This window comes from Podarcis pityusensis, assembly GCF_964106645.2.
Source record: "Podarcis pityusensis genome assembly, chromosome: 2".
Lineage (NCBI taxonomy): Eukaryota > Metazoa > Chordata > Lepidosauria > Squamata > Lacertidae > Podarcis > Podarcis pityusensis.
The window spans coordinates 89,420,231-89,444,204 of NC_138029.1; the positions used below are offsets into that span (position 1 = coordinate 89,420,231).

Below are 23,974 nucleotides of genomic sequence, written 5' to 3' on the forward strand. Positions count from 1 at the left end.
TTACTTCAGCACTGCTATTGGGCAGGATCTTCCATGAACCTGAGGACAGCAAGCTAGCTAAGGGGTTCATGACAGGTCCCCAGGCGCACACGCGCGCGCGCACACACACACACACACACAATATTCCTTTGCACTGCTCACTGCACCACCACCACCTGCTGCCTGAGGGGGCTGCTTCACTCTGCCCTATAGCAGGGCCAGGCCTGCTTGGATTTAATGGCCTTGCAAGACCAACTCCTCTAGATGCCATGGGATGAAGGTGAGCTCCTTTAGACGATAATGTGTAGTGTTTCTCTTCAGAATACGGAAAGCCAGCCCTGCTGTACTTGCAGGCCTTCCTACTCATTTCGCTGATTGGGGCCTAGAGTACTACCCCAAAGTACTGCACTAATGGTGCCACTGGCAGCCACACCTCTCCTCCCTGAATCCTCCCAGTAAAGGAAGTTTAGTACAGAATGTGATGAAGTCCGCTAAGTTTTGCCACCCTCAGCAGCAGGAGTGGGGAACTTCAAGCCTGAGGGCCAAATGTAGCCCTCCAAGCAGAGGCGTTTTTGCGTGGCATGACTGGCGTGGTCACACTGGATGCTTCCCTGCAGGGGTCACCAAAACAATGCTGTAGAACAGAGCGTGAGAGGCAGGGGGCTCTAAATTTTAGTGTTGCACAGGGCGCTTGCCAAGATATGAAAGCCCAAAGTTTGCCACTTCTCTCCATCTAGCTACTCCCCCTCTCCACAGGCCACATCCCTTACTTCACATGCCAACTATTTTTGTCCAGAATATGTTTTTTAAACTCTAACAATGCCTCTTGCTTCCATGAGTGGAGGATACAGATGGGTGTGGGAATGTGTGTAAAAAGTAAGCTCACTGTACAAAGGGGCAATTATCATTCATTGCTCCACCTCCTTTGGCCTCTGGCCCTCAGAAAGTTACCCAGAAGGAAATGCAGCTCTCAGGCTGAGAAAGGTTCCCCAGCCCTTGTCAGAGGCGGATTTAGGGCAGTGTGATCACAACTATGATGTAGTGAATTGAGCAGAATGGAAGGTAAAAGATGAGGGATGCCTCACTGCTGAATTTTGGTGCTGCTGAAATTTGAAAGACCAAAGTCTGCCCTGTCCCTGTTCTTCAGAAAGCATGCTGAGCAGTGGCGGTGAAATTCTGAGGAAGCAATGGCGGCTGAAGTTGCTGGGGAGATGTGGGGTTACGGCTTGCACACACATCCCTCATAATCGTGATACCTAGTTTGGACCTCATATATAGACACAGCTCATGAAAAAGAGTGAAACCCCAGGGGTGTGAAAATCCATGTCGTCTTGAAATTATTTACAGTTTCATTCTACGATACCGTTGATGACAGCTCAGATGGTTTATAACGTCAGCGGAGCTCCTCTTGCTGGAATTATTTCCTTGTAAATCACTCCAACCCATCAATTTAACAATCTCTATAACATATGGGAATCAGGTCACAAAGCATATGCTCCAGATTTATCTAAATTCTGAGGGAAAAATGATAATATGGCTTATCAGCACAGCCCTATTAAACTGTGGTTTATTGGGTGGTTAAGATAGCCTGAGGAGCAGAAATTAGCATTTGTAGACTTCATCTCAGTGCAGCACTTCTGAAATGAGCTAAAATAAATGAGGATAAAAAAAATATTCATCTTTTATTATTATAGTCAGTAATAGTGGATTGCCAAGCCTTTGGTTTTAGCTTTACTGATAGTGTTAGGAAATTGCTGAAGGTCTTGGTGGACCACGTAATGGCTTTTATGCCTGTTGTAATGCCCTGTGCTAGATGCTGTATGCTTTTTAATTGTATTTTTATTGCTTCTTTTATTTCTTGTATATTGTATTTTATTGTATTACAATTTGAATTCTGCAGAATTCAGATTGCAATGCAGTAAAATACAATACAAGAAATAAAAGAAGCAATGAGAATGCAATTAAAATCAATATGAATATTTGATGCAATGGGTGTGCCATCTCCCGTCTTCAACCGTAAATCCACAGACATGCCATAGATCACCTGAATGAAGCTCACGTACTACTGGTGGTCCACAGACCATAGTCTGGGAACTCCTGCTGCAGACCATTGCTGGTTCGTGGCCTTGGGTGTGGCCTTGGGCAAGGTGTCCTCACAGTGGGTGCTTCCTCTGTCTGAGAGAGCCCACCTCCTTCTCACTGTCACCTCCGGACATTTCCTTGCTGCTTCCTTCACAACTTAATACTTTGGTTCATGAGCGAGGGGCACTTCTCCACAATTACCCACTCTCTTTACAATCCCACACCTGAGGTGTTCCAAATGGTATAACTCAGAACCATTTCTGAGTCTATGCCCCACAGAGGAACCTACAGTCTGCAAATAAAAACATCCTGAAGGTCCCAGGCCTCAGAGAGGTTAGGCTGGCCTCAACTAGAGCCAGGGCTTTCTCGGCTGCGGCTCCAATCTGGTGGAACGCTCTGTCACAAGAGACTAGGGCCCTGCGGGACCTGACATCTTTCCGCAAGGCCTGCAAGACAGAGTTGTTCCACCAGGCCTTTGGTCAGGGCCCAGCCTGACTCCCTCCTCTGGCAACCTGCACAGAACTTTGCTTAACGGTTGCCATTAATTTGATTTTAATTAATTTTTATAATGAAATGTTTTAGAATGTTGGATTATTTGATTGTTTGATTATTTGTTTGTTGTTAGCCGCCCTGAGCCTGGCTTTGGCTGGGGAGGGCGGGATATAAATAAAATTTATTATTATTATTATTATTCTCCCTATTTCACTCCCTATCTCCCAACCTGAAACCTTTCTAAACATCTCAAATCAAATCCTATCCCTCTTCTCAAATCCAGTCCTATATCTCATCTTAGATGAAGCCCTATCTAACTCTCTCCCTCAGAAACTGCTGCTTTTATTCCCCTCCCCCAAAAGTGCTGTTCCTTCCCCCCTGTGGCTAGCTGACTCTGTAGCCCATCAGCCAGAGGCTTCAGCCTCTGGTGGAGTTTCAGGGGGACTGCATCACCAGACTCTAGTCTGGCTCTGCTGTCCGTCACAGCATCTATGACAGATGGCCATCCAACCTCTGCTTAAAAAGCTCCAAGGAAGGAGAGCCCACAACCTCCCAAGGGAGTCCACTGTCGAACAATCCTTACTGTCATAAAGTTCTTCCTGATGTTTATTCTTGTAACTTGAAGCCATTAGTTTGAGTGCTGCCCTCCAGAGCAGGAGAAAGCAAGCTTGTTCCCTCTTCTATGTGACAGATAGATGTAAGAGGTTGCTCTTTTTATGATTTATAGAGTGGTGGTTTTCCAGATGTGTTCCAGGATTACCTGAAAGACAACTTGCCCAATGGCACTGGATCTTCCCCTACAATGTGTAGGCACAATAGTCATACTGGGGTTGGTTCCTAGGGCACATTTTCCAGATGAATCAAGCACTATGCAAAGACAATTGACTTGTGGATATCCTGAAAGTGATTGCATTTGTGATGATTGAGCAGCTCTGTTCTCCTAAAGTCCCGTGTACTTTCCCTCTGCTGTGTTTCCACATTCAGAACAACACAGGGTTTGCATTCTGAGATATAACTACTTTAGAGTCCAGGCACCACTTTGCAGATCTGTTCCTTGCATAATTGTGCAGATCCATGATGTGAATTTGTGCAACAGAGGTCTTACCACCATGGGCTAATGTACACTTTGCCCTACACTTCTTAGGCAAAGGCCCACACTTTAAAGCACTGGGTCCAAGTGCCTTTTTATTTTATTTTTTTGTTTTGCTCCATTGCTTTCCCCATGAAAACCCACTCTTTAAGACTGAATCAGAACAAATAGCAATTCAGGTTTTCCATGAATTGCTGTTTGCACCAATGCAGCAGTAAAAGAGAGAGTTTTCATGGGGAAAGCACCAGGACCATTTTTTTTTTTTTAAAAAAGGGTCTGGACATGGCACTTTAAAGCACAGACTAGAAACTTGGCACAAAATGAAGTCTGGATGAGCCTCATATGAGGAAGAATAAAGAATTAAAAGCCTAACATTACCACTTCAAGCTTTTTTTGGGGGGGGAGGCAGGGAATTGCTTGCCTCTTCATTAGAGAATTTCTTTAAGGCTCTGAAATTGCAGTTGAATGGACTTTCCAAAAAGGGATGTAGCTCTGCTGGAACAGAGTCTCACCCAGAGGAAAGTGGACAAGCAGAGGAAGAAACAGATGCTGACAAGGAAACCTCAAACAATAAGGGGAGGAGAAACACAAGAAAAACTGTCTGATCCAAAACAGTTTTCCATAGGTACAGGGTGTCTTTTTCTTCTCTGATCTGATCCGCCCCCCTTCTCAACCCAGCAGCCCAGTGACAGATCTTTGAAACAAACAGGCATGTTTACCATTTTAAAAGCCTACATGCTTCTCATGGTGCTGTATATTTTGTCCTTCACAAAGTCACAGTGGAAAACCTCTGCACTGGCCAGCTGCAACGGAGGCAGAAACATATTGGGAGTGAAATTGCCCCCGACAAAAGTGTCACTGAGATACTTTGTCCTGGGAGAGATTTTTATTATTATTATTACTTGATTGCGTACCTTACACATGCACACCCTGGTCACTGGTACTCAGAAGATATGGGGAAGTGATTAAAATGAGCTTAGTCAATAGCAGGTCGTAACAATTAAAGATCTTGCAATCGTGGGAAGATGGCACTCTTAGAAATATTAGAACGTGGAATATTGGATAATGCCAGTGAGACACTGTGTGAATCTGGCTGCATATGGCTCCCCAAAGGCTTCCTTCTTTCGTACAATCTGGTTCAAACCTTTGATAAAGTTCTTGTGGCAAGCTGCTCATTTCCCATACGTCTCCTAAAGATGAGTCAAAAGCTTAAATCCTATTTGGTAATTAAAAGGCAAGGCCACTGTCAACCATATGGCCAAAATCTCCTTTCTTGTCACTTGAACCTTGTTGCTTCATAAGGTAGGACCCAAATCAGTTGAGGCCAAATTCACTCCATCTGGAGAAGATAGAGAAGAGGCAGCTGAGAGTCCTTCGGATATTTAAACATGGCTGTTGTGTAGAAATTGCTCCATCTACTACAGAACTGTCTTAAAAAACCTGAAGGGTTACCACCTGCCCTGTCTCTTCTCCAGGTTCAACATGCTTTCCAACTCCTTACACCTTTTCTCCTTGTAGGACCTAGTCCTGAGGTTTCTAACTATCTTTGACACACCCCTCTGGATGCATTCCAGTTCATGGATCTCTTTCTTAGACAGCAGTGCCCACTTCCGTATTGGCGACTTCATCTATACATCCGTAAATTGAAAAGAGAAACAGTAATGGATAAAGGCGTTGTATTCCAGGTACCGAGATCACAAAAGTTCTAGACAAATTCATGGAGGATCCATGGCTGTTATCATCTATGACATGGGTAGGCAAACTAAGGCCCGGGGGCCAAATCCAGCCCAATCGCCTTCTAAATCCGGCCCGCGGATGGTCCGGGAATCAGTGTGTTTTTACATGAGTAGAATGTGTCCTTTTATTTAAAATGTATCTCTGGGTTATTTGTGGGGCATAGGAATTCGTTCATCCCCCCCCCCCAAAAAATATAGTCCAGCCACCCACAAGGTCTGAGGGACAGTGAACTGGTCCCCTGCTGAAAAATTTTGCTGACCCCTGATCTATGATATCAAAATAGAACTTAGAGACAGCCTTTATGTGAAAAATGGGCACAAATGGCAAGAGAAGGCTGTTCTTTGAGCTTCCTAGAGGCATCTCTTTGGGTACATGACTCAGCAAGGAGATGGTTGCCTTGTTGTAGATAGCTTGGGGAAAACCTTTTCCTAAAACTCTTCCCATAATCTATATTGTTTAAAGAAAGGGTTTTGTTTTGTCTGGAGAACTACCAGCCTCAGAAAGTAAGCAAAATGGGTTGGGCAAGTTGGGAGGGATTATTTCCCCTTTATTTAACCGTTTCTTCATCCCCCCCCCCCCCCAAGCATTACAAATCTCTTAAGCTGTTGTTATATTTAAGTGTAGTTGTATTTAACTGAGTTGATGGGATGGAAGGTTTAATGGCATGCACTCCCCAAGTGTGTTTGAACAATCAAAAGCCGTCATAAACTGGATTTTTGTTTATGTGGCATTACGGCAATGCAAGGGAAACCCACACCAAATTGTGATTTGGGATAATAAACAAGGTTCAGGAACAGCAGGAATTCTCTTGTATATCTCAAGCTGGCAGAAAGCAAACAAGTCTTGTGATATCCTGCTCTGGGGTGTGGCAAAGAAAGCTACTATTCCCTCCTCTTCTGCAACTAAAACAGAGTCAATAGCCACCAAGACTATCCATCATAAAGCTTTTGTGAGTACCAACAGTAACTTTAAAGCAAAAGAAAGCTGCTTGCCAAAGAGACTTACCCTTATTGTGTTGATCTTTAGAAGAAGCAAAACAACGGAAGGAATTATTTGGGGAAGGTGAACTTGTGTTGACACCATTTCCAGCCTCATGTCTTGATCACAAATATTGCCCACTTCATTGGGAGGCACTTCATTTAGCCAAAGTCAAGCACTTTTAAGTCCCATCACTTTCGGCGGGAGAGCAGTTCTTTAATGAAATGCCCACATTTTATTGACAATTATTCTTTATTGACTGACTTGCCACTGGAATATCTTTGGATTTGTTTGCTATGGTAGTCAGTGGAAGTAAGAGTTTTGGTTCATCAGTTGATTAAAAATAATTTGGTAGTCAGTGGAAGTAAGAGTTTTGGTTCATCAGTTGATTAAAAATAATTTGTTTTCATTGTTTAAAGATAACTGCATGGCTGTCAACTGTCCCTTATTTGGCAGGAGAGTCACTTATCCCAGCGCTGTGTCCTGCTGCTGTCCCTTATTGATGATGTCCCTTAAATTTCCCGGGTTTCAAAGGAAGCAGCTCCTCTCCCTCCCTCCCTGCCGGCCAGGGAGGAGGGAGGCTCCAACTGTGTTGCTTGGCTGCGTTGCTCACCCAATAAGGAGTCTAAGAACGACTGGGGGGTGGAGCTTGCATGTCTTGTGCTGATCAAATCGGCCGCATTGCCTGGGGACTTGCCTTTGCTCAGCGCTTCCCAGAGGAGAGGTGACGGTGGTTTTCCTTGCTGCATCCCCTTTGCCGGTTTGCTGCGCTGTGGGAACCACCGCTTGAGGCTTCGTTTGGCTGCTGGCTGGGCTTTCTGCCCTTGGCTTGGAGGAGCTCAGAAGTTGAACATACCTGTGCTTGGAAAATCCCTTATTTTGGCTGCTGATCCCTTATTTTCAAGGCTGCTGGTCTCTTATTTTCAAATCTGTAAGTTGACAGCTATGTAACTGTAAAAATAACCTTGCCAACAGGGTAATCTTATAGGCATGGTTCTCATGGAACACAAAGCCATGGTTTGTTTAACAAATCATGAGCTAACCACAATTCCCATGGACAGCCAAATAAGCCATGGCTTGTTTTGTAAAGGCTTGGTCCCTGTCCATCCCCTGATAGCTCTTACCCCGATAGTTGGATTTGTAACCCAACAGCCCACTATGGCTTCAGGTCATGGTTTGTTGGCAGTACGTGAACCATAGTTAAGACTGGATAGGGTTCAGATCATCAAACAAACCACAGTTTAGTGCTGTGTATAAAACAGGTCATTGTTATCCAGGGAATGCTGCTGTCATAGTTTTATTGCCACATTCAGTCACTATATCTATATCTATTTGAACTATTAGGCTTATCTAATTTGTAACTCATTCAAATGAATATCACACAGCTTTGTTATCAAGCAAAGGTGGGGTTTCCAAGCATGTGGCAAAGTATATGGCTGGGCAATTGCATTCAGCTTGGATGGGTCATAGGTTAAAAATGTAAGCAGAGCCCTGTTGGATATATTGTCCAGTGTCCAGTTTCCCACAATGATCAACCATATGCCATTTGGGGAATGTGGGCAATTTTTTCTCCACCAATCTAAACTGATGTATCAGCGACTTTGTATCTCTATATTTTAAGTACTATAGCACTAACAACTCAATATATATAGAAGCTTGCTAATATAGCTTTTCCTGTTCTTCCTTCCTTCTCCAGATCTTACAAAGCCACCATTAGCACCAAAACCAAAGATTCTCAGTCATCTCGCTTCCATAGCTGCTTCCAAATTTCCTCCGTCGCTATCAAGGTCTGGCACACTTAACAATTCAAACTCTATGTCTAGAGGTCCAAAACCACCCATTGCTCCCAAGCCAAAAATCTCTGCTGACAACGATCCATCGATTCTACAGCGATCCAGTGTTCATGCCAACAATACCTTGAACAAATGTACCAATGGAAAACTGGAGGGAGAGCTTTATGAAGGAAATCAGTGCAACAACACAGAGTTCTTAGGATCAGAAGCTGATGATGAATATATAGTGATTTCTGAAGATGAATTGATTGATAAAGTTTATGACTTTGAACATGAGCAAGAATCAGCAGAGAACGAGACCTTGCACACTCCTGAGGAAGCACATGAAGAAGAGGATGGCTGTACCCACAGCAATGACATCGGTGATCTTGAAATAAATTTATTGGAGAACAATGAAACTGAACCATCCGAAATTCAAGCTCTTGGCAATGCTGAAGCCCTTGAAAAGGAGGGTGCTTCTGAGGATGGATATGACAAGGTGGATTGTGAAACTGATGCCAATGAGAAGAAGATGAACTGTGCAAATGACTCTGATGAAGCACTCCAAGAACCACATCTGGTAAAGGATAATAATGAGTATAATGTGGACAATAAGATTTTGAATGGAGATCAGGCTTTGAATGATGCCATATGTGAAGATATTATTTTACAGCATTTAGAGGCGCCAACATCATCTTCAGAGGATCAGTCAGCAATTTGTGAGGCTCCAGGAGAGGAAGGTCTATCTCAGGTTTTAGAAGAGGAGCAGTCTAAGGCTGATGCAGAAATGGGCCCAATGGATAATGATGGGGATGAATCAGCCTCAAATATAGAAACAGAGTTTGCAGAGGATACTTGTGCAAGCCTAAGCGACCCTCTTGCTAATGATTCTGAAGAAGTAGATACTGGATTAGAACTACATGAAGCTGGTCCTGATCCTGAAGAGACTTTGGGGGAGGCCACAAATGAAGCCGGTGCTGAAAAGGAGGAGGAACTAGACCCAGCGGATGAATGTGAAACAAGCGTAGAACAGGAAGAAAATACAGATGATGGCTACCAAACCACTGAGATGAAAAGCGAGGAGGAAACATCAGAGGCAGCATGTGATAGAAGGGAAGACTCCAAAGAACAAAAGGATGAAGTGGTAGACACAGAGACCATGGACGACAGCTGCCAGATCATTCCCTTTGAAAAAGAGTGCAGTGAGGATGCTCCAGACTCTTCTGAAGAAGATTTGCCATTAGAAGGGACTGAAATGAACAGTGATAACCAGCCCTTCAGCCTTCAAGAAGTTAATGAGCTCGAATCTGACTCGCAACTGGCAGAAAGATCCAAGTCAGATGTTTTACCTGGAGATCACAGCATAAGTGAGTGTGCTTTGGAAGATACACAATCAGATAACCAAATGCTTGTGGTGGATCATAGCAGTGTTGAAGATACTGCCCCAAGTACACCTGATGAAGGTACAGCTGAAGGTACCTGGCACTCCACAGGAGAACTGGATGTTTGCCACCCCGGAAAAACGGAAATAGACTCAGGCAGTGAATATGTGATTGATGGAACTTCAGCAGTCCCTGAAGTGGTGGTTGTTCCTGATAATGATGGAGAAATCAGCAGTGACTCCCTAGATGACCCATACGTATTGGGAGACAGCTTGCCTTCAGCAAATGAAATACTCTGTGCTGGAAAAGAAATGGGGGAGGCTGGTGTCCAAGATAGTTCAAGTGATTTCAGAGAGGGAGGGGGAATGGACAGTGAAAACCACTTGCTCTCCATTGATCGGAAAAGCATTGTTACTAGAACAAGGTCCCTGTCCGGGAAAGTGCCTGGGTATGTGCCAGAAACAGTTCCAGAAGAAACAGGCCCAGATACTGAACTGCAGTCCTCAGCCACTGCTTCCACCATGTCTGAAGATGTAAGCCATAGCTTCTCTCTGTCAGAAGGAAAGACAATGGAAATGAATAGAGCCCTACCTGCAAAGCCAAGGCGCTTTGTTTTATACCCTCGATCTTTTTCAGTAGAAGGCAGAGATATCCCTGTCTCTGTATATAGAGAAAGTGAGACCTCCATGTTGGATTACAACAGAATAAACAGAACAGAAGACCTCTCTTTGCCTTGCGTCATTGGTTCCTCGGGTAGTTTTTCCCAGAGGAATCACCTTCCATCCAGTGGGGTCTCCACCCCGTCCTCAGTTGTGGATATTCCACCTCCCTTTGAACTTGCCTGTATCACCAAGAAGCCAATAACAAAAAGTTCGCCTTCACTTTTAATTGAGAATGACTCTCCCGATAAGTACTGCAAGAAAAAGAAGTCCTCTTTCAAGAAGTTCCTCACCTTAAAGTTCAAGAAGAAGACGGAAAATAAAGTCCATGTGGACGTTCATGTTTCTTCTTCAAGGTCCTCCTCAGAGTCTAGTTATCATGGGCCTTCCAGACTCATGGAACTCGACAGGAGGAGTTTGAGTAGTTCCCCTCAGCTGATATCACGGACCGGCAAGCTGAGGGCATCTGAGTCTCCAACTGTTCTCTTCTACAAGGACGGCAAAAGAAAAGGGACGCCCAAAACCTTTAGTAGGAGTGTGTCACGGGTGGAGTCTTTTGAGGATCGCTCCAGGCCTCCTTTCATGCCCCTTCCTTTAACTAAGCCCAGGTCTATTTCATTTCCTAATGCTGATACATCTGACTATGAGAACATCCCAGCTATGAACTCTGATTATGAAAACATACAAATACCCCCACGAAGGCCAACCAGGGCTGGGACCTTTACTGAATTTTTTGAAGATCCTAGCAGGGCATTATCTGCCGCAAACGAGAATGACGGCTATGTGGATATGAGCAGTTTTACAGCCTTTGAGAACAACAAGCAGCAACCTATCAGCCAGGAAACTGAAAGGTATTGTAACACATATTTATGTAAGGCCTGCTAGCCTTGACCGGAGAAGCTAGGCTTCCTGTGTATTGGGAGTTGTAGGCTTATTCTCAACTTTGCTGGGCTTATCTTCCTTTTTCAGGAAATGCTTTCTATAGAAGAGTGGGAAGAATACAGTATTTTTAAAAGGCATAGTATATATTTTTAAAAGCGAGTCACTAGAAAGTTTCAATGTCCCCTAATCTAAATGCTTGGTTCGTAGATCCCCATATATGGAAGCACTGGGAAAACCAAAGCTTAGTGTTATAAGAGTTTTATAATGGTCTTATATATATAAAATAGTTGTTCATAAATGTACCAACCAATCACATACAAATATGTAAAGCACATGTCTGAAAACCACAGAAAAGTCCTGAAACCATTTTCTCTCTCCCAAAATGACCTCAAATATTTCTCTGCAAGGTTGAAGGAAATGGGAAATCTCCCCACTGTCTCTTTCCTGTCTTAAGGGCACATTTAAGATATGCATAGGGTGTGAGCTTGTGACCTGTGATCTGGATTTAGGAAATGAGTAGTTATCATAACAAAGGAGTGGCCAGGATGCCCAGGTAATCCAAACAGGTAACCTGGCAGACAGGAAGAAACAACACACCCAGATTTCCGCCCCTTCTCTGATGTATTAAGGGGGTGGTCTGGGGCTACACCCCTTCTGTGATGGATGTATGATGTTTCTGGGGGTGGTCTTGGACTCCTGGGCGGGCAATTTAAAATGTCTATATAAGGGCTTGCGTGCGTGGTTCGGGGTCCCCCCCTTCTGTGTGTGTGGGGGAACACCCTGTTGCAACAGCTTTAATAAAGATCAGGCTTACTAGCTGCTTTCATTCTCAATATTCTCTGGTTGGTCTCTGTTATTTTCTCCTACCAATAGAGAACCTACAAAATGACTCTATATGGGCTCCTGGGTACCCCATAAGAGAAAAGGAGCTGTTTTTTTCTCATAACACTTACTTTAAGGAACTTCTTAACTTCTACAGAGATTAGATTGAATCTTGCTTGTTTTTATTCTGGATAATGTGTCTGCATGCTTGTTTGATTTAGATGCTGTCATTTCAGTGGGGCTTGTGGCTCATCCACTACCTGCCTCCTTAGCTCCCACACTGCATTCTACATTACCTGCTTTTATGTCAGTTATTCGTATCTGCTCCTGTAAGGGTCAGTTTTGGTTCCCAAAAGTTAAAGGAGTAATCTGTAGACTTGCCCCAAACTCAGCCATTACACACTATGTGAAGTTCACTATTTTTACCAAAGTCTGTCATGATCAATGTTTGGGAGAGTTTTCGAATCATTAGAAAAACTCATCCAAAGCTGTGAGATCTGAGACATCAGTGAGGCTTTTTTCTTTCTGATCATTTGGAGGGGGGGGGGACCCCTATCTTGATCTAACCTTTAATTTCACTAGTTTTCTCTTATCAAAGCAAAGATTTCTTTTGCTTTGACATTCCATCTTAACAATCCCTCGCAGGTTTATAACTCAGAGGAAACACCAGTCAACTTGAAAGCAAATCTGTCCCCATACCAGTCAAGGCAGAAAAAGAGGAAAGGACAACTGTGTGGGAAAGAAGCATCTATTTTCTTAGCTATTATGGGCTATCCAAACTCATCATTATATTTGGTGGCAGTCAAGTCAACCAGCCAGTGACAAATGCACACACATTTCTATTAAAAAATGAATGGGATTTTCACTTTATTTACCATTTGTTGTACATTGCCCATAATCTTGGGTCACAGCTTCAGTTAGCAGCTGAACTATGCAACGCTAAACTAAAATGCTTTAATACTCTGACATAATAAAGCTAGGATGGGGAACTGGTGATCCTTGAGGTCAGTTCTTTCTTTCTAGAAAAATACCCCCTTCCATTTCTCCTCCCACTTTGCTGAAGGGGCATTGCGCAGCTCTCCCTCTCTGCTGAAGCCAGGAGAGTCTTGCTTTCCTGGCTGCAGCAAAAGGAACCTGAAGCCTGCGGAGTGCAGCGGGAACTCGCGCTGCGCTCCACAGGCTTCAGGCGGCTATCCCTGAAGCCTGGAGAGCGAGAGGCGTCGGTGCTCTCCCTCTGCGCTTCGGAGGCTTCACGTTGCTATCGCTGAAGCCAAGGAGCCTGCATTCGCTCTATAGGACACACACACATTTCCCCTTAATTTTTGGAGGGGGGAAAGTGTGTCCTATAGAGCGAAAAATAAGGTAGGTGCTGGTACTCACTGTGAAGTTGTTACAGTAAATGACCCATTTTTAAACAACAAAAAGAAGAGGTGCCAGTGCTGCGTACCCTTGAGTGCCCCCTGAGAAAAAGCACTGCTTGATGTGTTGTTGGACTCCAACTCCCATCAACTCCCGCCAGCATGGTAAATAATTAGGAATGATGGTAGTTGTAGTCTAGCAGCATCTGGAGGACCAGTTTCCACATCTGTGTAACATCAAGGATCCTATATCCTTTTAAATGTGTTTGTGGAAAGGGGGTTATTGTTTTGTTCTTGCCCTTGTTTTTATTATGCATTTTGTGTGGTTTTTTCTTGTGTTTTTATGCTGTGAACTGCCCTGAGATTTTCAGATTAAGGGCGGTATACAAATTCAATAAATAAATAAGTACTAATAGAAGACATCGTGCACATGTAGTTTATCCTTGGATGTGGGTGAAAACTGTCTTGCCTTCAAGACCTAAATTCAAATCCTGATTTTTTTTTGGCATAGATTTTAACATATCTTTCTGGGGACCTGACCAAAGAAAAATCTTAAGAATCATACTAGTTAGATTCACTTGTCAATGGATGCACCATTCTGTTTTTTCATTATTATCAGCCTGGTAGCCTTGGTTGGACAGCAGTATATTGACACAGAAATGCATTCGTAGCTGAACTCAGACACATGGCTTTATAGGTGTTTATCTCTGGCACTTTTGGTGGTCGCATCTGGACTGAGAAAACTGATATCTTTCGTTGTTGTTGTTGTTGTTGTTGTTGTTGTTGTCAAGTGAAGTGCAATTTCAGAGTGTTCCTTGCAGATAAAAGTTAAAAATATTGAACAACGCAAATGGCTGTGACACATTTATGAACTTCCCATGGAAGCATGGGGCTGCTAAGGGAAAGCCAATCAAAACTGGTTCAGGAAGTTTCAGCATGGTATTCAAGGCAGCTTCTATGTATGCCAGCACTGGTACTCTGGGAAAAACTGACAACTGCTTTTTATTTTTATTTTTTAGAAAAGACTTAACAGATGAAACCAGTGCCTTTTTTTCTGGGAGGATGCAGGGGTACGCATACTCCTAAACATTTTGTGAATCTAAGTTTGGCCCCATTGAGGGGCAGTATTTAAATATGAGTAGAAAAATGAGAGTACCCCTAAACATTTTTTTAAGAAAAAAAGCACTGAATGAAACCACCCATTTTGTAAAAGGAAGACAAGAGACAATGATTTCCTCTATGGTTCTGGAAAACCCTGTTTCAATTAAAGCATTGTGGGTTGGGTCCAGACTTAGTCATTCTTAGAGTAGACCCACTGAAATCAATAAGGCCACATCCCAGTGGTAGACCATCTGCCTCATATATAGAAGATCTCAGGTTGAGCCCCCAGTTTCTGCAGGTAGGGCTGGGATAGAACCCTGCTCGAAACCCTCAAGAGTGGTTGACAGTCAGTGTAGGCCAGTGATGGCCAAACTTGGCCCTCCAGCTGTTTTGGGACTACAATTCCCATAATCCCTGACCACTGGTCCTGTTAGCTAGGGATGATGGGAGTTGTAGTCCCAAAACAGCACTTTATATTATCCAGTTGCAAACCTTACAACATTTTGTAATGCAGCAGTGTGGAACTGGTGGCCCTCCAGACGTTGCTGGAATACAACTCCCATCGTCCCACATTTTCTTTCACTCTTCCAGATATATCCAGTTTTGTATGCAATTATGCCTAATATTGAAAGAAATTTTGTACTCTGCTTTTGTACAGTGTTTTCACTTCTATACACACTTTGCTTAATATAATGCATTAACATCAGGAGGCTCGTGGGATCTTCACCTCTCCTGTAGGTTGAGGCAGTATTATAATTGGGAAATGAAGACGAGGAAAGAGAGGTTTGTCTAAGATCAACCAGCAAGTTCATACTAGAGACAGAATGTGATCTGGGGACTTCCTGATTTGCACCTCAGTCTCTTACCTGCCTCTGTACTGCACCAGCTCTAGTCCTCATTACGATGGTTTTTCTGTATTGAGTTTCATGAACAGAATTCGAAAAACACTATCAAATTACTACACCATTTAGATGCCTCGAAAGCCCCAGTGTTTGCAGGGGTTTATTACAACTGGCCAGAGAAAAGATTTCGGTTTTTAATTTCTTTTCTTCAGAAAAGAAAGGGGAGATAAAGGCCTTTGCGTGGGTGGGTGTGGTATATCTTGGCTAATATTTTTTAATTAGATTCCATCAAATTGATAGCGAAAGAACTCAGTAATGAAAGCATGCAAGAGATAATCTTTCCTTTCAATTACTGATGTGGGGCTTAGTAACTGGAACATTGTCCCCTGAAGGGCAGTTACCAGCGTTACCCAAAATTTAGCCAACTAGCATTAATAATTAAAATATAATTTGGTAATGCAGCATTAGAAATGCCGTTAAGGTTGTTCTTTCCGTGAAAAGTAGTTAGTCATGTCGTGTGGAGAAGGCCTGTGGGCCCCACACTGATGAGTTTTCTGCTGCATGATGTGGCCTAGCAGCATATTGCCTTTCACCTCTTGTTTTTGGAGTATCATTCTAGACTTTATATTTTCCCGGGGAAATCCCAACATTTTGGGAAGCAGTGTGTTCAGAAAGAAAGACAAATACCTCTGTTGTAATGGCCTCCCCATGAGTAACCTGACTCACTGTCGGGAATTTCAGGAGAGAGGGTCTTCAGGTAGCACTTGCCTCAAATCCTGGCCAGCTGCTGCCAGTTTGGGCAGACAATACTGAACTAGATGGAGCGTTTGTCAGATTTAGTACAAGGTCATTTCCTTCTGTTCCTTGCACAGGCAGCTCTTGGTTCTTTCCAGTGGCAAGGCGTGGTGGTGATGGATGAAGGTTTTTGTCCATTGTCTCTGAAAAGTTGCACAGTCTTGTATGGCTTATAGTCTGTGCATGTGGAACTTGAACAAAATGTTGCAATGTAGAATTTTCCTGTTCAGGTTATTTTATCCCCTTGTCCTTCCCTCCTGATTTTCTGCCTTGCAGTCTGCATTCTGCATCTATTGAGCATGCATCCTGGTGCTGTTTGGGGGCCGGGTTCCCACCTATGTATCCCCCCAGAAAATATTGCTTGTACTTCTGTAAACCTTGGGGTCCCCCCCCGATGATATCTCCCCGTTCTCCATGGATGGTGTTGTTTTGGATACATCAGAAACTCTGACCTCTGAACATCAGAACAATGGGAGTGACTCCTATGTTTCAAAACAGAAGGCAACGCTTCGTGGGATCTATAACGCTAGTTAGCACTGAATTCCCAATAGTCTGGTGCAGGGGGTGAGATGGTTCTTCTGTGGGTAAAGGTGTAAGAGTATTGAATAAGAGATTCTGGGGATGATGAGGCCATTCCAAATATTAGGCAGATGAGAGCGCTGGGCAGTTTTAACAAGATGAAAACTGCACTGCTTTAACGTTTTCAAATCGCCAATTGTGTTTATGGCTCCTATTATACAGTTGTCAGCACAATCAGAGATGATTGTCAGCTGTCACTAGAAGCTAATTGGTTTCAAAGTAAAAAAAAAGGTGAAATTCAGGACTTGTAATTATTCTGCAAGGGACTAATTCGCAGCAATGGCAATCATTGCGATCAAAGTTAAACAAACTGACTGAAAGCTGTTGTCTGTATCCCACTTTCTTTCCAAGAAGCTCAGAGTGGCAGACATGGGTCTTACACTCCCCTTTATAACCTCACAACAACCCTGTGAGGTAGGCTTAGGCTAAGAAACAGCCACAGGCCCCTGACCATCATGGCTGAGTGAAGACTAGAGCCTCAGTCTCCCAGGTCTCAGTCCAGTGCTCGAACCACTGTGCCAGATGTGCTGTCTATGTTTCCGAGCACAATTCAAAGTGTTGATGCTGACCTTTAAAGCCCTAAACGGCCTCGGCTCAGTGTACCCGAAGGAGCGTCTCCACCTCCATCATTCTGCCCGGACACTGAGGTCCAGCGCTGAGGGCCTTCTGGCGGTTCCCTCACTGCGAAAAGTGAGGTCACAGGGAACCAGGCAGAGGGCCTTCCCGGTAGTGGCGCCTGCCCTGTGGAACGCCCTCCCATCAGATGTCAAGGAAATAAACTACTTTCTGACATTTAGAAGACATCTGAAGGCAGCCCTGTTAAGGGAAGTTTTTAATGTGTGACATTTTAATGTATTTTTAATCTTTGTTGGACACCACCCAGAGTGGCTGGGGAGACCCAGCCAGATGGGCGGGGTACAAATAATAAATTATTGTTGTTGTTGTTGTTGTTGTTGTTGTTGTTGTTGTTGTTATGAAATGCTTCGTAACTCACACAATGTATAACAAACACACGAAAAGGTGCAAATGGTGGACTAATTCAAATGTTTGCCCTATTCACTTGACCCCATGACATTATCGGGCAGATCTTATTGGGATTCATTCATTTCAGTGGGTCTACTCTTGAGCAGAACTAGACCTTTTCCCATCTTTCCCATCAGGCTCCTTAACTACCTAGAGGTGTGGAGAAGATGATGCATATAACATGGGGCCCAGACTGATACCCTCTTTCTAGCAGCACAAGGGGGTTTCATCTATGAGCATATTGTTTGTGCACTTTTCAAACTTTCGTGAAAGAGCTTTCTGATGCAATTCACTCTTGCCTTTCCTTAGGTCTGAGCTTTACATTCCACAGCTCAGTACTATCTATTCGTGACTGCAAATCTGTCTTACTATTATCTTGGCAACACTTCTTTTAATTGGTATTTTATTTTGTTGGTTTTTATTGTTGTTTTATTGTCTGTTTATTATGGTTAGCCACCCCGAGAGCTCAAATGGGCCATGTAGTGGAATGGAAATTGAGTTAATAGAATCAAAGAATGAATATATTACATTTCCCCTTGACAATGCAGTATCTGATGCATGTTGCTGTAGGATCTCGCCTGCCCTGGCTGTACAGCTCTGTTAAGTCCTGGTCTGCATGCTATGGTTGTTTCCACACTAGCCCTTTCCTTTGAAATTGGCTTCCTAAGTTTCTTCACTTTTTGAAAAACTTCATTCATTAAGTGTTTACAGAGCATTCTGATGATGTCGTCCTTCCATTGCATTCAAGTGGATTTCTGTGCTGTCCCCCTTTGGTTTTTAATATCTAAATTGTGGCAAAAGGAGGGGTAGATATACTTCACTGCAGCACAAGCCTGTCTAGTGTAGATAAGCAAAACACTACTGAGCTTTTTAAGGGCTCCTACACGTTTGATTAAACACTTCCTGTTTACAGATTCAACCTCTGTATAGCCTCTGTTAATTGCCCCACTGTCAGTTACTGTTTCTGGAAAAAGAGGTGACTTTAATTAATAGTTTCCTTACATCACTTAGCCCCCCCCCCACATTGTAATAGAGAAATAGCATTATTTTGCTATAAAAATGACATAAAAAATAAAAGAGAAAAGTTCCCTGGAAGTCCTAGAGAGTCAAGAAGTACGTAATCAATAGGCTATTCATCGCTAATCCCCTACTTAAACTTATCAGAAAGCGATAAAACAGGTTGAACCTACAAGAAAAAAAATTGCTGGGAATCTTTGCTGGATGCAACTTACTGTTGAGCAAACATTACTGGAGGGTTTTGGCAGTGGGACAAAGGGCACTCTCGGATAATATAGTGGTCTATTATGTGCTGTGTGGAACCTCCGGTTTAATTCCACTTGTAGCTGGTTTTGGAAAAAATAATGCACCATGAAAGGTCTGTAGTGTGGAAGAAACCTGCCTAAGGGCAGAGATATGCATGGCACTGGCCACGGGTCTGTTGCCAAGAATGGTATCCTCTTTCACCCCCTCCTGTATCATAATGAGATAACGGTCTGGTGTGTTTTCCTCTCCCCCACTGCACACCATTGACTACAACTGATAAGGGTAGGAAATGCACAGGTTGTGATGGTTGTCAGCCCGTGGGGGTGTGCTTCATGTTACGGAAGAGTGAGAGACAATTTGATGTGGATATGCCATTTTCAGCACCTTCCCCATGTTGATTATTAAGATATAGATTTGCACTAAGAGTGATCATTTGGAGTGTGCTGCAGCAGGGCTGTTTTCTTATCAGCTCTTTGGCTGTAAAGGAGACACATTTGGCTTGTGGTGGGGGGATAGAAGTACAGTAAGTAGGTGCCATGGCAGATGCTTATAAAATAATACATGGTGTACAGAAAGTAGACAGTTACAGATGGGTAGCCGTGTTGGTCTGCCATAGTCAAAGTAAAAAATTCCTTCCTGTAGCACCTTAAAGACCAACTAAGTTAGTTCTTGGTATAAGCTTTCGTGTGCATGCACACTTCTGAAGTGTGTATCTGAAGAAGTGTGCATGCACACGAAAGCTTATACCAAGAACTAACTTAGTTGGTCTTTAAGGTGCTACAGGAAGGAATTTTTTACTTTGAGAAAGTAGACAGAGAGACACCGTCCCACCCCCACCCCCCAGCACATCATACTAGAATTTGGACTCATCCAATTAAAGTAGTTGGGGATTTAGGGCAAATTTGTACAAATTTGCTGTTGCAAATTATAGGACTTTAAAAGGGGGCTACACAAATTAATGAAGGAAAAGATTGTGATGGATTTTTAGGGTCAAATGGATTCTACATACAAATATCAAAGGCTGGGACACAAGAATGGAAGCGTGCTGCTATTGCTTACATATTTTGACAGTGGACTTCTCAGATGTTTCTGGTCAGCCAGTGTGGAAGCAGAAAGCTGGATTAGATGCCTCTTTGGTCGGATCCACAGGGTTCCTCTTATAACTAGACCAGAAGGCAGCCTGCCAGGATTGCCTAGCAAGGCCAAGTGCCAGCGTGGGAATTGTTGGCTGAATCCCTCCCTTTCAAGCTGATTTCCTGGCTGAGGGCATTTGCTGTCAGCTTGCCACTTGAAACGTCAGACTGGGGCATAAAACATGAGCCAATTTATCCACGAGTGAGTACAATTTAGGCAGAAAGCTTTCTTGGAGCAAAATATCTCGCCCAGTGTTTATCCTGTGATCATAAGGAACGTTGCAAGGGAAGCCTACCTTATACAATCAGGAAATCCAAGACTGAAAGATGAACAATATTCAGGGCGGAACTACACATTGTCGAATCATAAAGTTGGCTAGGGATGTTGTCAGGACTTTTTTTCAGCCGGAACTCACAGAACTTCGTTTCGGCACCTCTCAGGTAGGCGCCATTGACATTATAAGAGAACAAGGGAGGAGTTCATGGTGAGTCCCGACACCTCTTTTTCTAGAAAAATAGCACTGAATGTTGTGCTGGTTAATTTGGTTCGGTTGAATAATGGATACTAGATGTGGGAAAAGAAAAGTAATGCCTGCATGCCTAGATCCAGGTTTGGGGTAAGTACTCATTGGTGAGAGATATAAAATCCTAGCAGAGATTTAAAATCACGAAACATGCAGCAAAGTAAAGCATGGAAATATAGCCTGTTAGACTTTTAAAATATCTCCTTCTAAGTTGCTTCTAAGTTCCTCACTTCCCTTAGCACGGAAAAAGACCACATGTTTGGTAAGTTAAAAATGGTTTACTTACAAATGCTTCAAAGGCAGGACACAGTAGGGCATGTTTAATTTTTCAACTTTCAGGTTCCAAAAATGAGGGGTGCTAAAAGTTGTAACACAACTTATAATAACCGTAATAATAATTTTATTTTTTATACACCACCCATCTGACTGGGTTGCCCCAGACACTCTGGGCAGCTCCCAACAAAATATTAAAAACACAACAAAACATCAGCTATTAAAAACTTAACTGTACAGGGCTGTTTTCAGATGTATTCCGTAAGTCATATAGTTATTTATCTGTTTGACGTATGATGGGGGGGCATTCCACAGTATTTGGGTATACAAAAGATATTTTGGTTAAATTAATATAATTTTGTCTTACTTGGTAGGTAAAATGTGTGTAAACTTGCATAGAAATAATTAAAAATGATTGCCAAGTACATGCAGTTATATTATATATTCTTATTCTTAATATTTAGCATCACCTGACATTTTCAGAAGGTAAAATTTAAATTCCTTGGTTTTCCAAAAGCAGTTTATGTGCTTCTTCATCAAACATAGATTTACCAAGCTAAATGTTGTCCAATCACAAAAATATTTTTTTTTTTTTTTAAATAATATTTATTAAGATTTTCAAAAAAAAAACAGAAAATACAGAAAGCAAGAATTAAAATACGTTCATAGCCTTATTTTCATATATCCACTTTCTGGGACTCCCCCCTTCCCCCACCCCTACCATATTCCTTTTTCATATTGTTAGCTCCACAAGCTCTCAGTTCTAATTAAAAACTTAATTTGTTTAAACCATTATTCGAATTTAAAATTTCTACACTCCACATCAATACCCTTAATAAAACACAAAAAATTTCTTTCCCAGGGCCCACCCCATTTTCATTCCACAATTTCCCTTTTTTTAATAATAAAAACACCCCACATAATAAAAGTATCAGAAATAAGAAATAAAGAATATAATAGATAAGACAAAGCCAGTTCAAAAAAAGAAGTTAACAAGCCTTTGGATTTTAGTTCTCCCCCCCTGTCCCCGGTTTAATTTCCCCCTGACCACCAAACCATGTTATCCGCCTGGGATTCTTACAATCCATAAATCACCTATTTCCCCCAACTCCTTGCTGGTTTTTTCTTTCTTTTTTTTTTTTTTCCCTTTCATAATCATTTTTAGAACACTTAACTTCAGATCTTTAATAAAACTCCCCCCATTGTTCTTTCCAAATTGTAGTCCAGTGTCCTCTTGTTCCGCTGCTGGAACGTTCTAATTCAGAAGCTTAGTAAGTCTGCAGGGATTATTGTTATTCAGGAACAAAAACTTGCGTTCAGTCCCTTCCTTTCTTCAATAGAAAATTCTATTGTCTCCTTTAGCTGAACACCCTGTAGACAAAATATTATTTCCGTTTCGCAGCTTTCCCAGAAGATAACCAGTCCTGTAAAATTCCAATGGTGTTTTTTTCACTTACGACCATCTTTGTAATGTCCCGAAACTCCTCTAGGGGGATTGTTATAACTTTGTCTTCTCTAGTCCAAAAGTCCGATTGTTATCCATGTTTTCGCCATTTTGTATCCAAGTTTTAACAAGTTGTAGCAAATTGTAACAAATTTAGCCAGCAAAGTTCTCATAATAAAATCCTCTCTGCTTTCCGACTTTGACAGCTACTTTGACAGCTGTCAAAATCTCCGACTCTTTTCACCAGGCTCTCTCTTCAATCACCCCGGTTCCCAGGGGGGGGGGTTACGTTTCTTCTCCCTCAGTTCATCCTCCAGCACAGTTCTTATAATTCCCCATCGTGGAATTCTTAGTTTTTATCAGCAATACAAATCTTTTTGGACCTTGGTTGCCCCGTCCTTGTCTTGAAAGGTTTACAATAGGGGGGGGGGACTGACTTCCTTTTTGGATCCCCCCCCGCTCGTATCCAATTCAAAAAGAAATTCTTTTTTTCCTCCTTTTAAACCCAGTTTCCAAATTACTCACGGGTTGTTGTCTAAAAGTCCGAATTTTCAATAGAAGAAGTCAGCGCTCTCCGCCGGATGGCATGCGGCTGCGCTCGGCAGGGATAGCAGAGGACTCAAAGCACCACGCTTCTCCCCGGCACCCGATCCGTAGCCTTTAAAAAGGCTCCTTCACGAGTCGGGAGGGCGCTAGCGGTGCCAGCCGAGTCTCCATGTCCACGACCCTCGTGGCCGTGGTTTTTAAGGGTCCCCGCATCGCCGGTGCGGTAGGACCCAGCCCCTGCCGAGCAGGCTCCCTCCGGAGCTCGGAGGGAGTCCGCCATTCGGCGATGGCGCCAACCCGGAAGTCTCCAATCACAAAAATAATAGCAGATTTGAATTTCTCACCCCCCAAAAACTTATTTTAAGTCCCCTCACTGAATAAATTTGCAAAAATTAAGTTTCACACCCTAATATAGCAAAAAGAAGAGACAAACAATATAACTTAGGTTCCGAAATGGTAAGAGTTTCTAAGTACCGTAATTTGCTTGGATCTCCTTGCTGGTAGGGTTCACATGGTGGAAGTGAGAGAACAAAGTGGTAATCCTTCCTCCCAAGGTGCTAAGCCTGACAGGACAGCTTACCCTATAGTCTTAACCCACTCATGCAGTAGTTTCTTAAAAGTTTAGCACTATGTACAGTGGTACCTCAGGTTAAGTACTTAATTCGTTCCGGAGGTCTGTTCTTAACTTGAAACTGTTCTTAACCTGAAGCACCACTTTAGCTAATGGGGCCTCCTGCTGCTGCCGCGCCACCGGAGCACAATTTCTGTTCTCATCCTGAAGCAAAGTTCTTAACCCGAGGTACTATTTCTGGGTTAGCGAAGTCTGTAACCTGAAGCGTCTGTAACCCGAGGTACCACTGTATAAGCATTCACGGGATTACATCAGCTAAATTCATCACCATTATTGTTAATAATCAGAGACATGTCTGTGCGGATTCCCCTTTACCAGCTAATACCTAAGGTAGCATGATGTGCCAGTAGCAATTAGTTGTGCACGTGATGCTGTGCCTTTATCACAACCAGTGGTATGGAAGCAAAACACTGCCGTATACAACAGCAACTGTAACTACTAGACCATATGATTGTTTATTCCTTCCTGGTGCCATTAGCAACATTGACTGTATACTACCTTGGCTATAATATTTGTCTCTTCTGCTCCCGTCACCAGAGTGCAAAAATTGTTACAGATAGGAAAGGAGTTCATCAGCCTGCAAAACT

The 23,974-nt window shown here is 42.9% G+C and overlaps 1 protein-coding gene across 5 annotated transcripts in view; it reads left to right on the top strand.

Annotated features, from left to right (window-relative positions):
• Positions 1-139: 139 nt before the first annotated feature.
• The window catches only part of FGD5 (FYVE, RhoGEF and PH domain containing 5), a 134,483-nt gene continuing 110,648 nt past the window's right edge, over positions 140-23,974 (top strand). For 2 of the 5 annotated variants that reach the window (XR_013982981.1, XM_080995518.1), the window contains exons 1-2: positions 141-259; positions 8,055-11,022. Coding sequence is in view for 4 of the 5 variants with exons in the window: in XM_080995518.1 (XP_080851644.1) it covers positions 244-259; positions 8,055-11,022 (2,984 nt within the window). In the remaining variant the exon portion in view is untranslated. Of the gene's footprint in view, positions 260-8,054; positions 11,023-23,974 lie in introns of all 5 variants that reach the window. The other 3 variants (XM_080995517.1, XM_080995516.1, XM_080995515.1) reach the window with 3 other exon arrangements.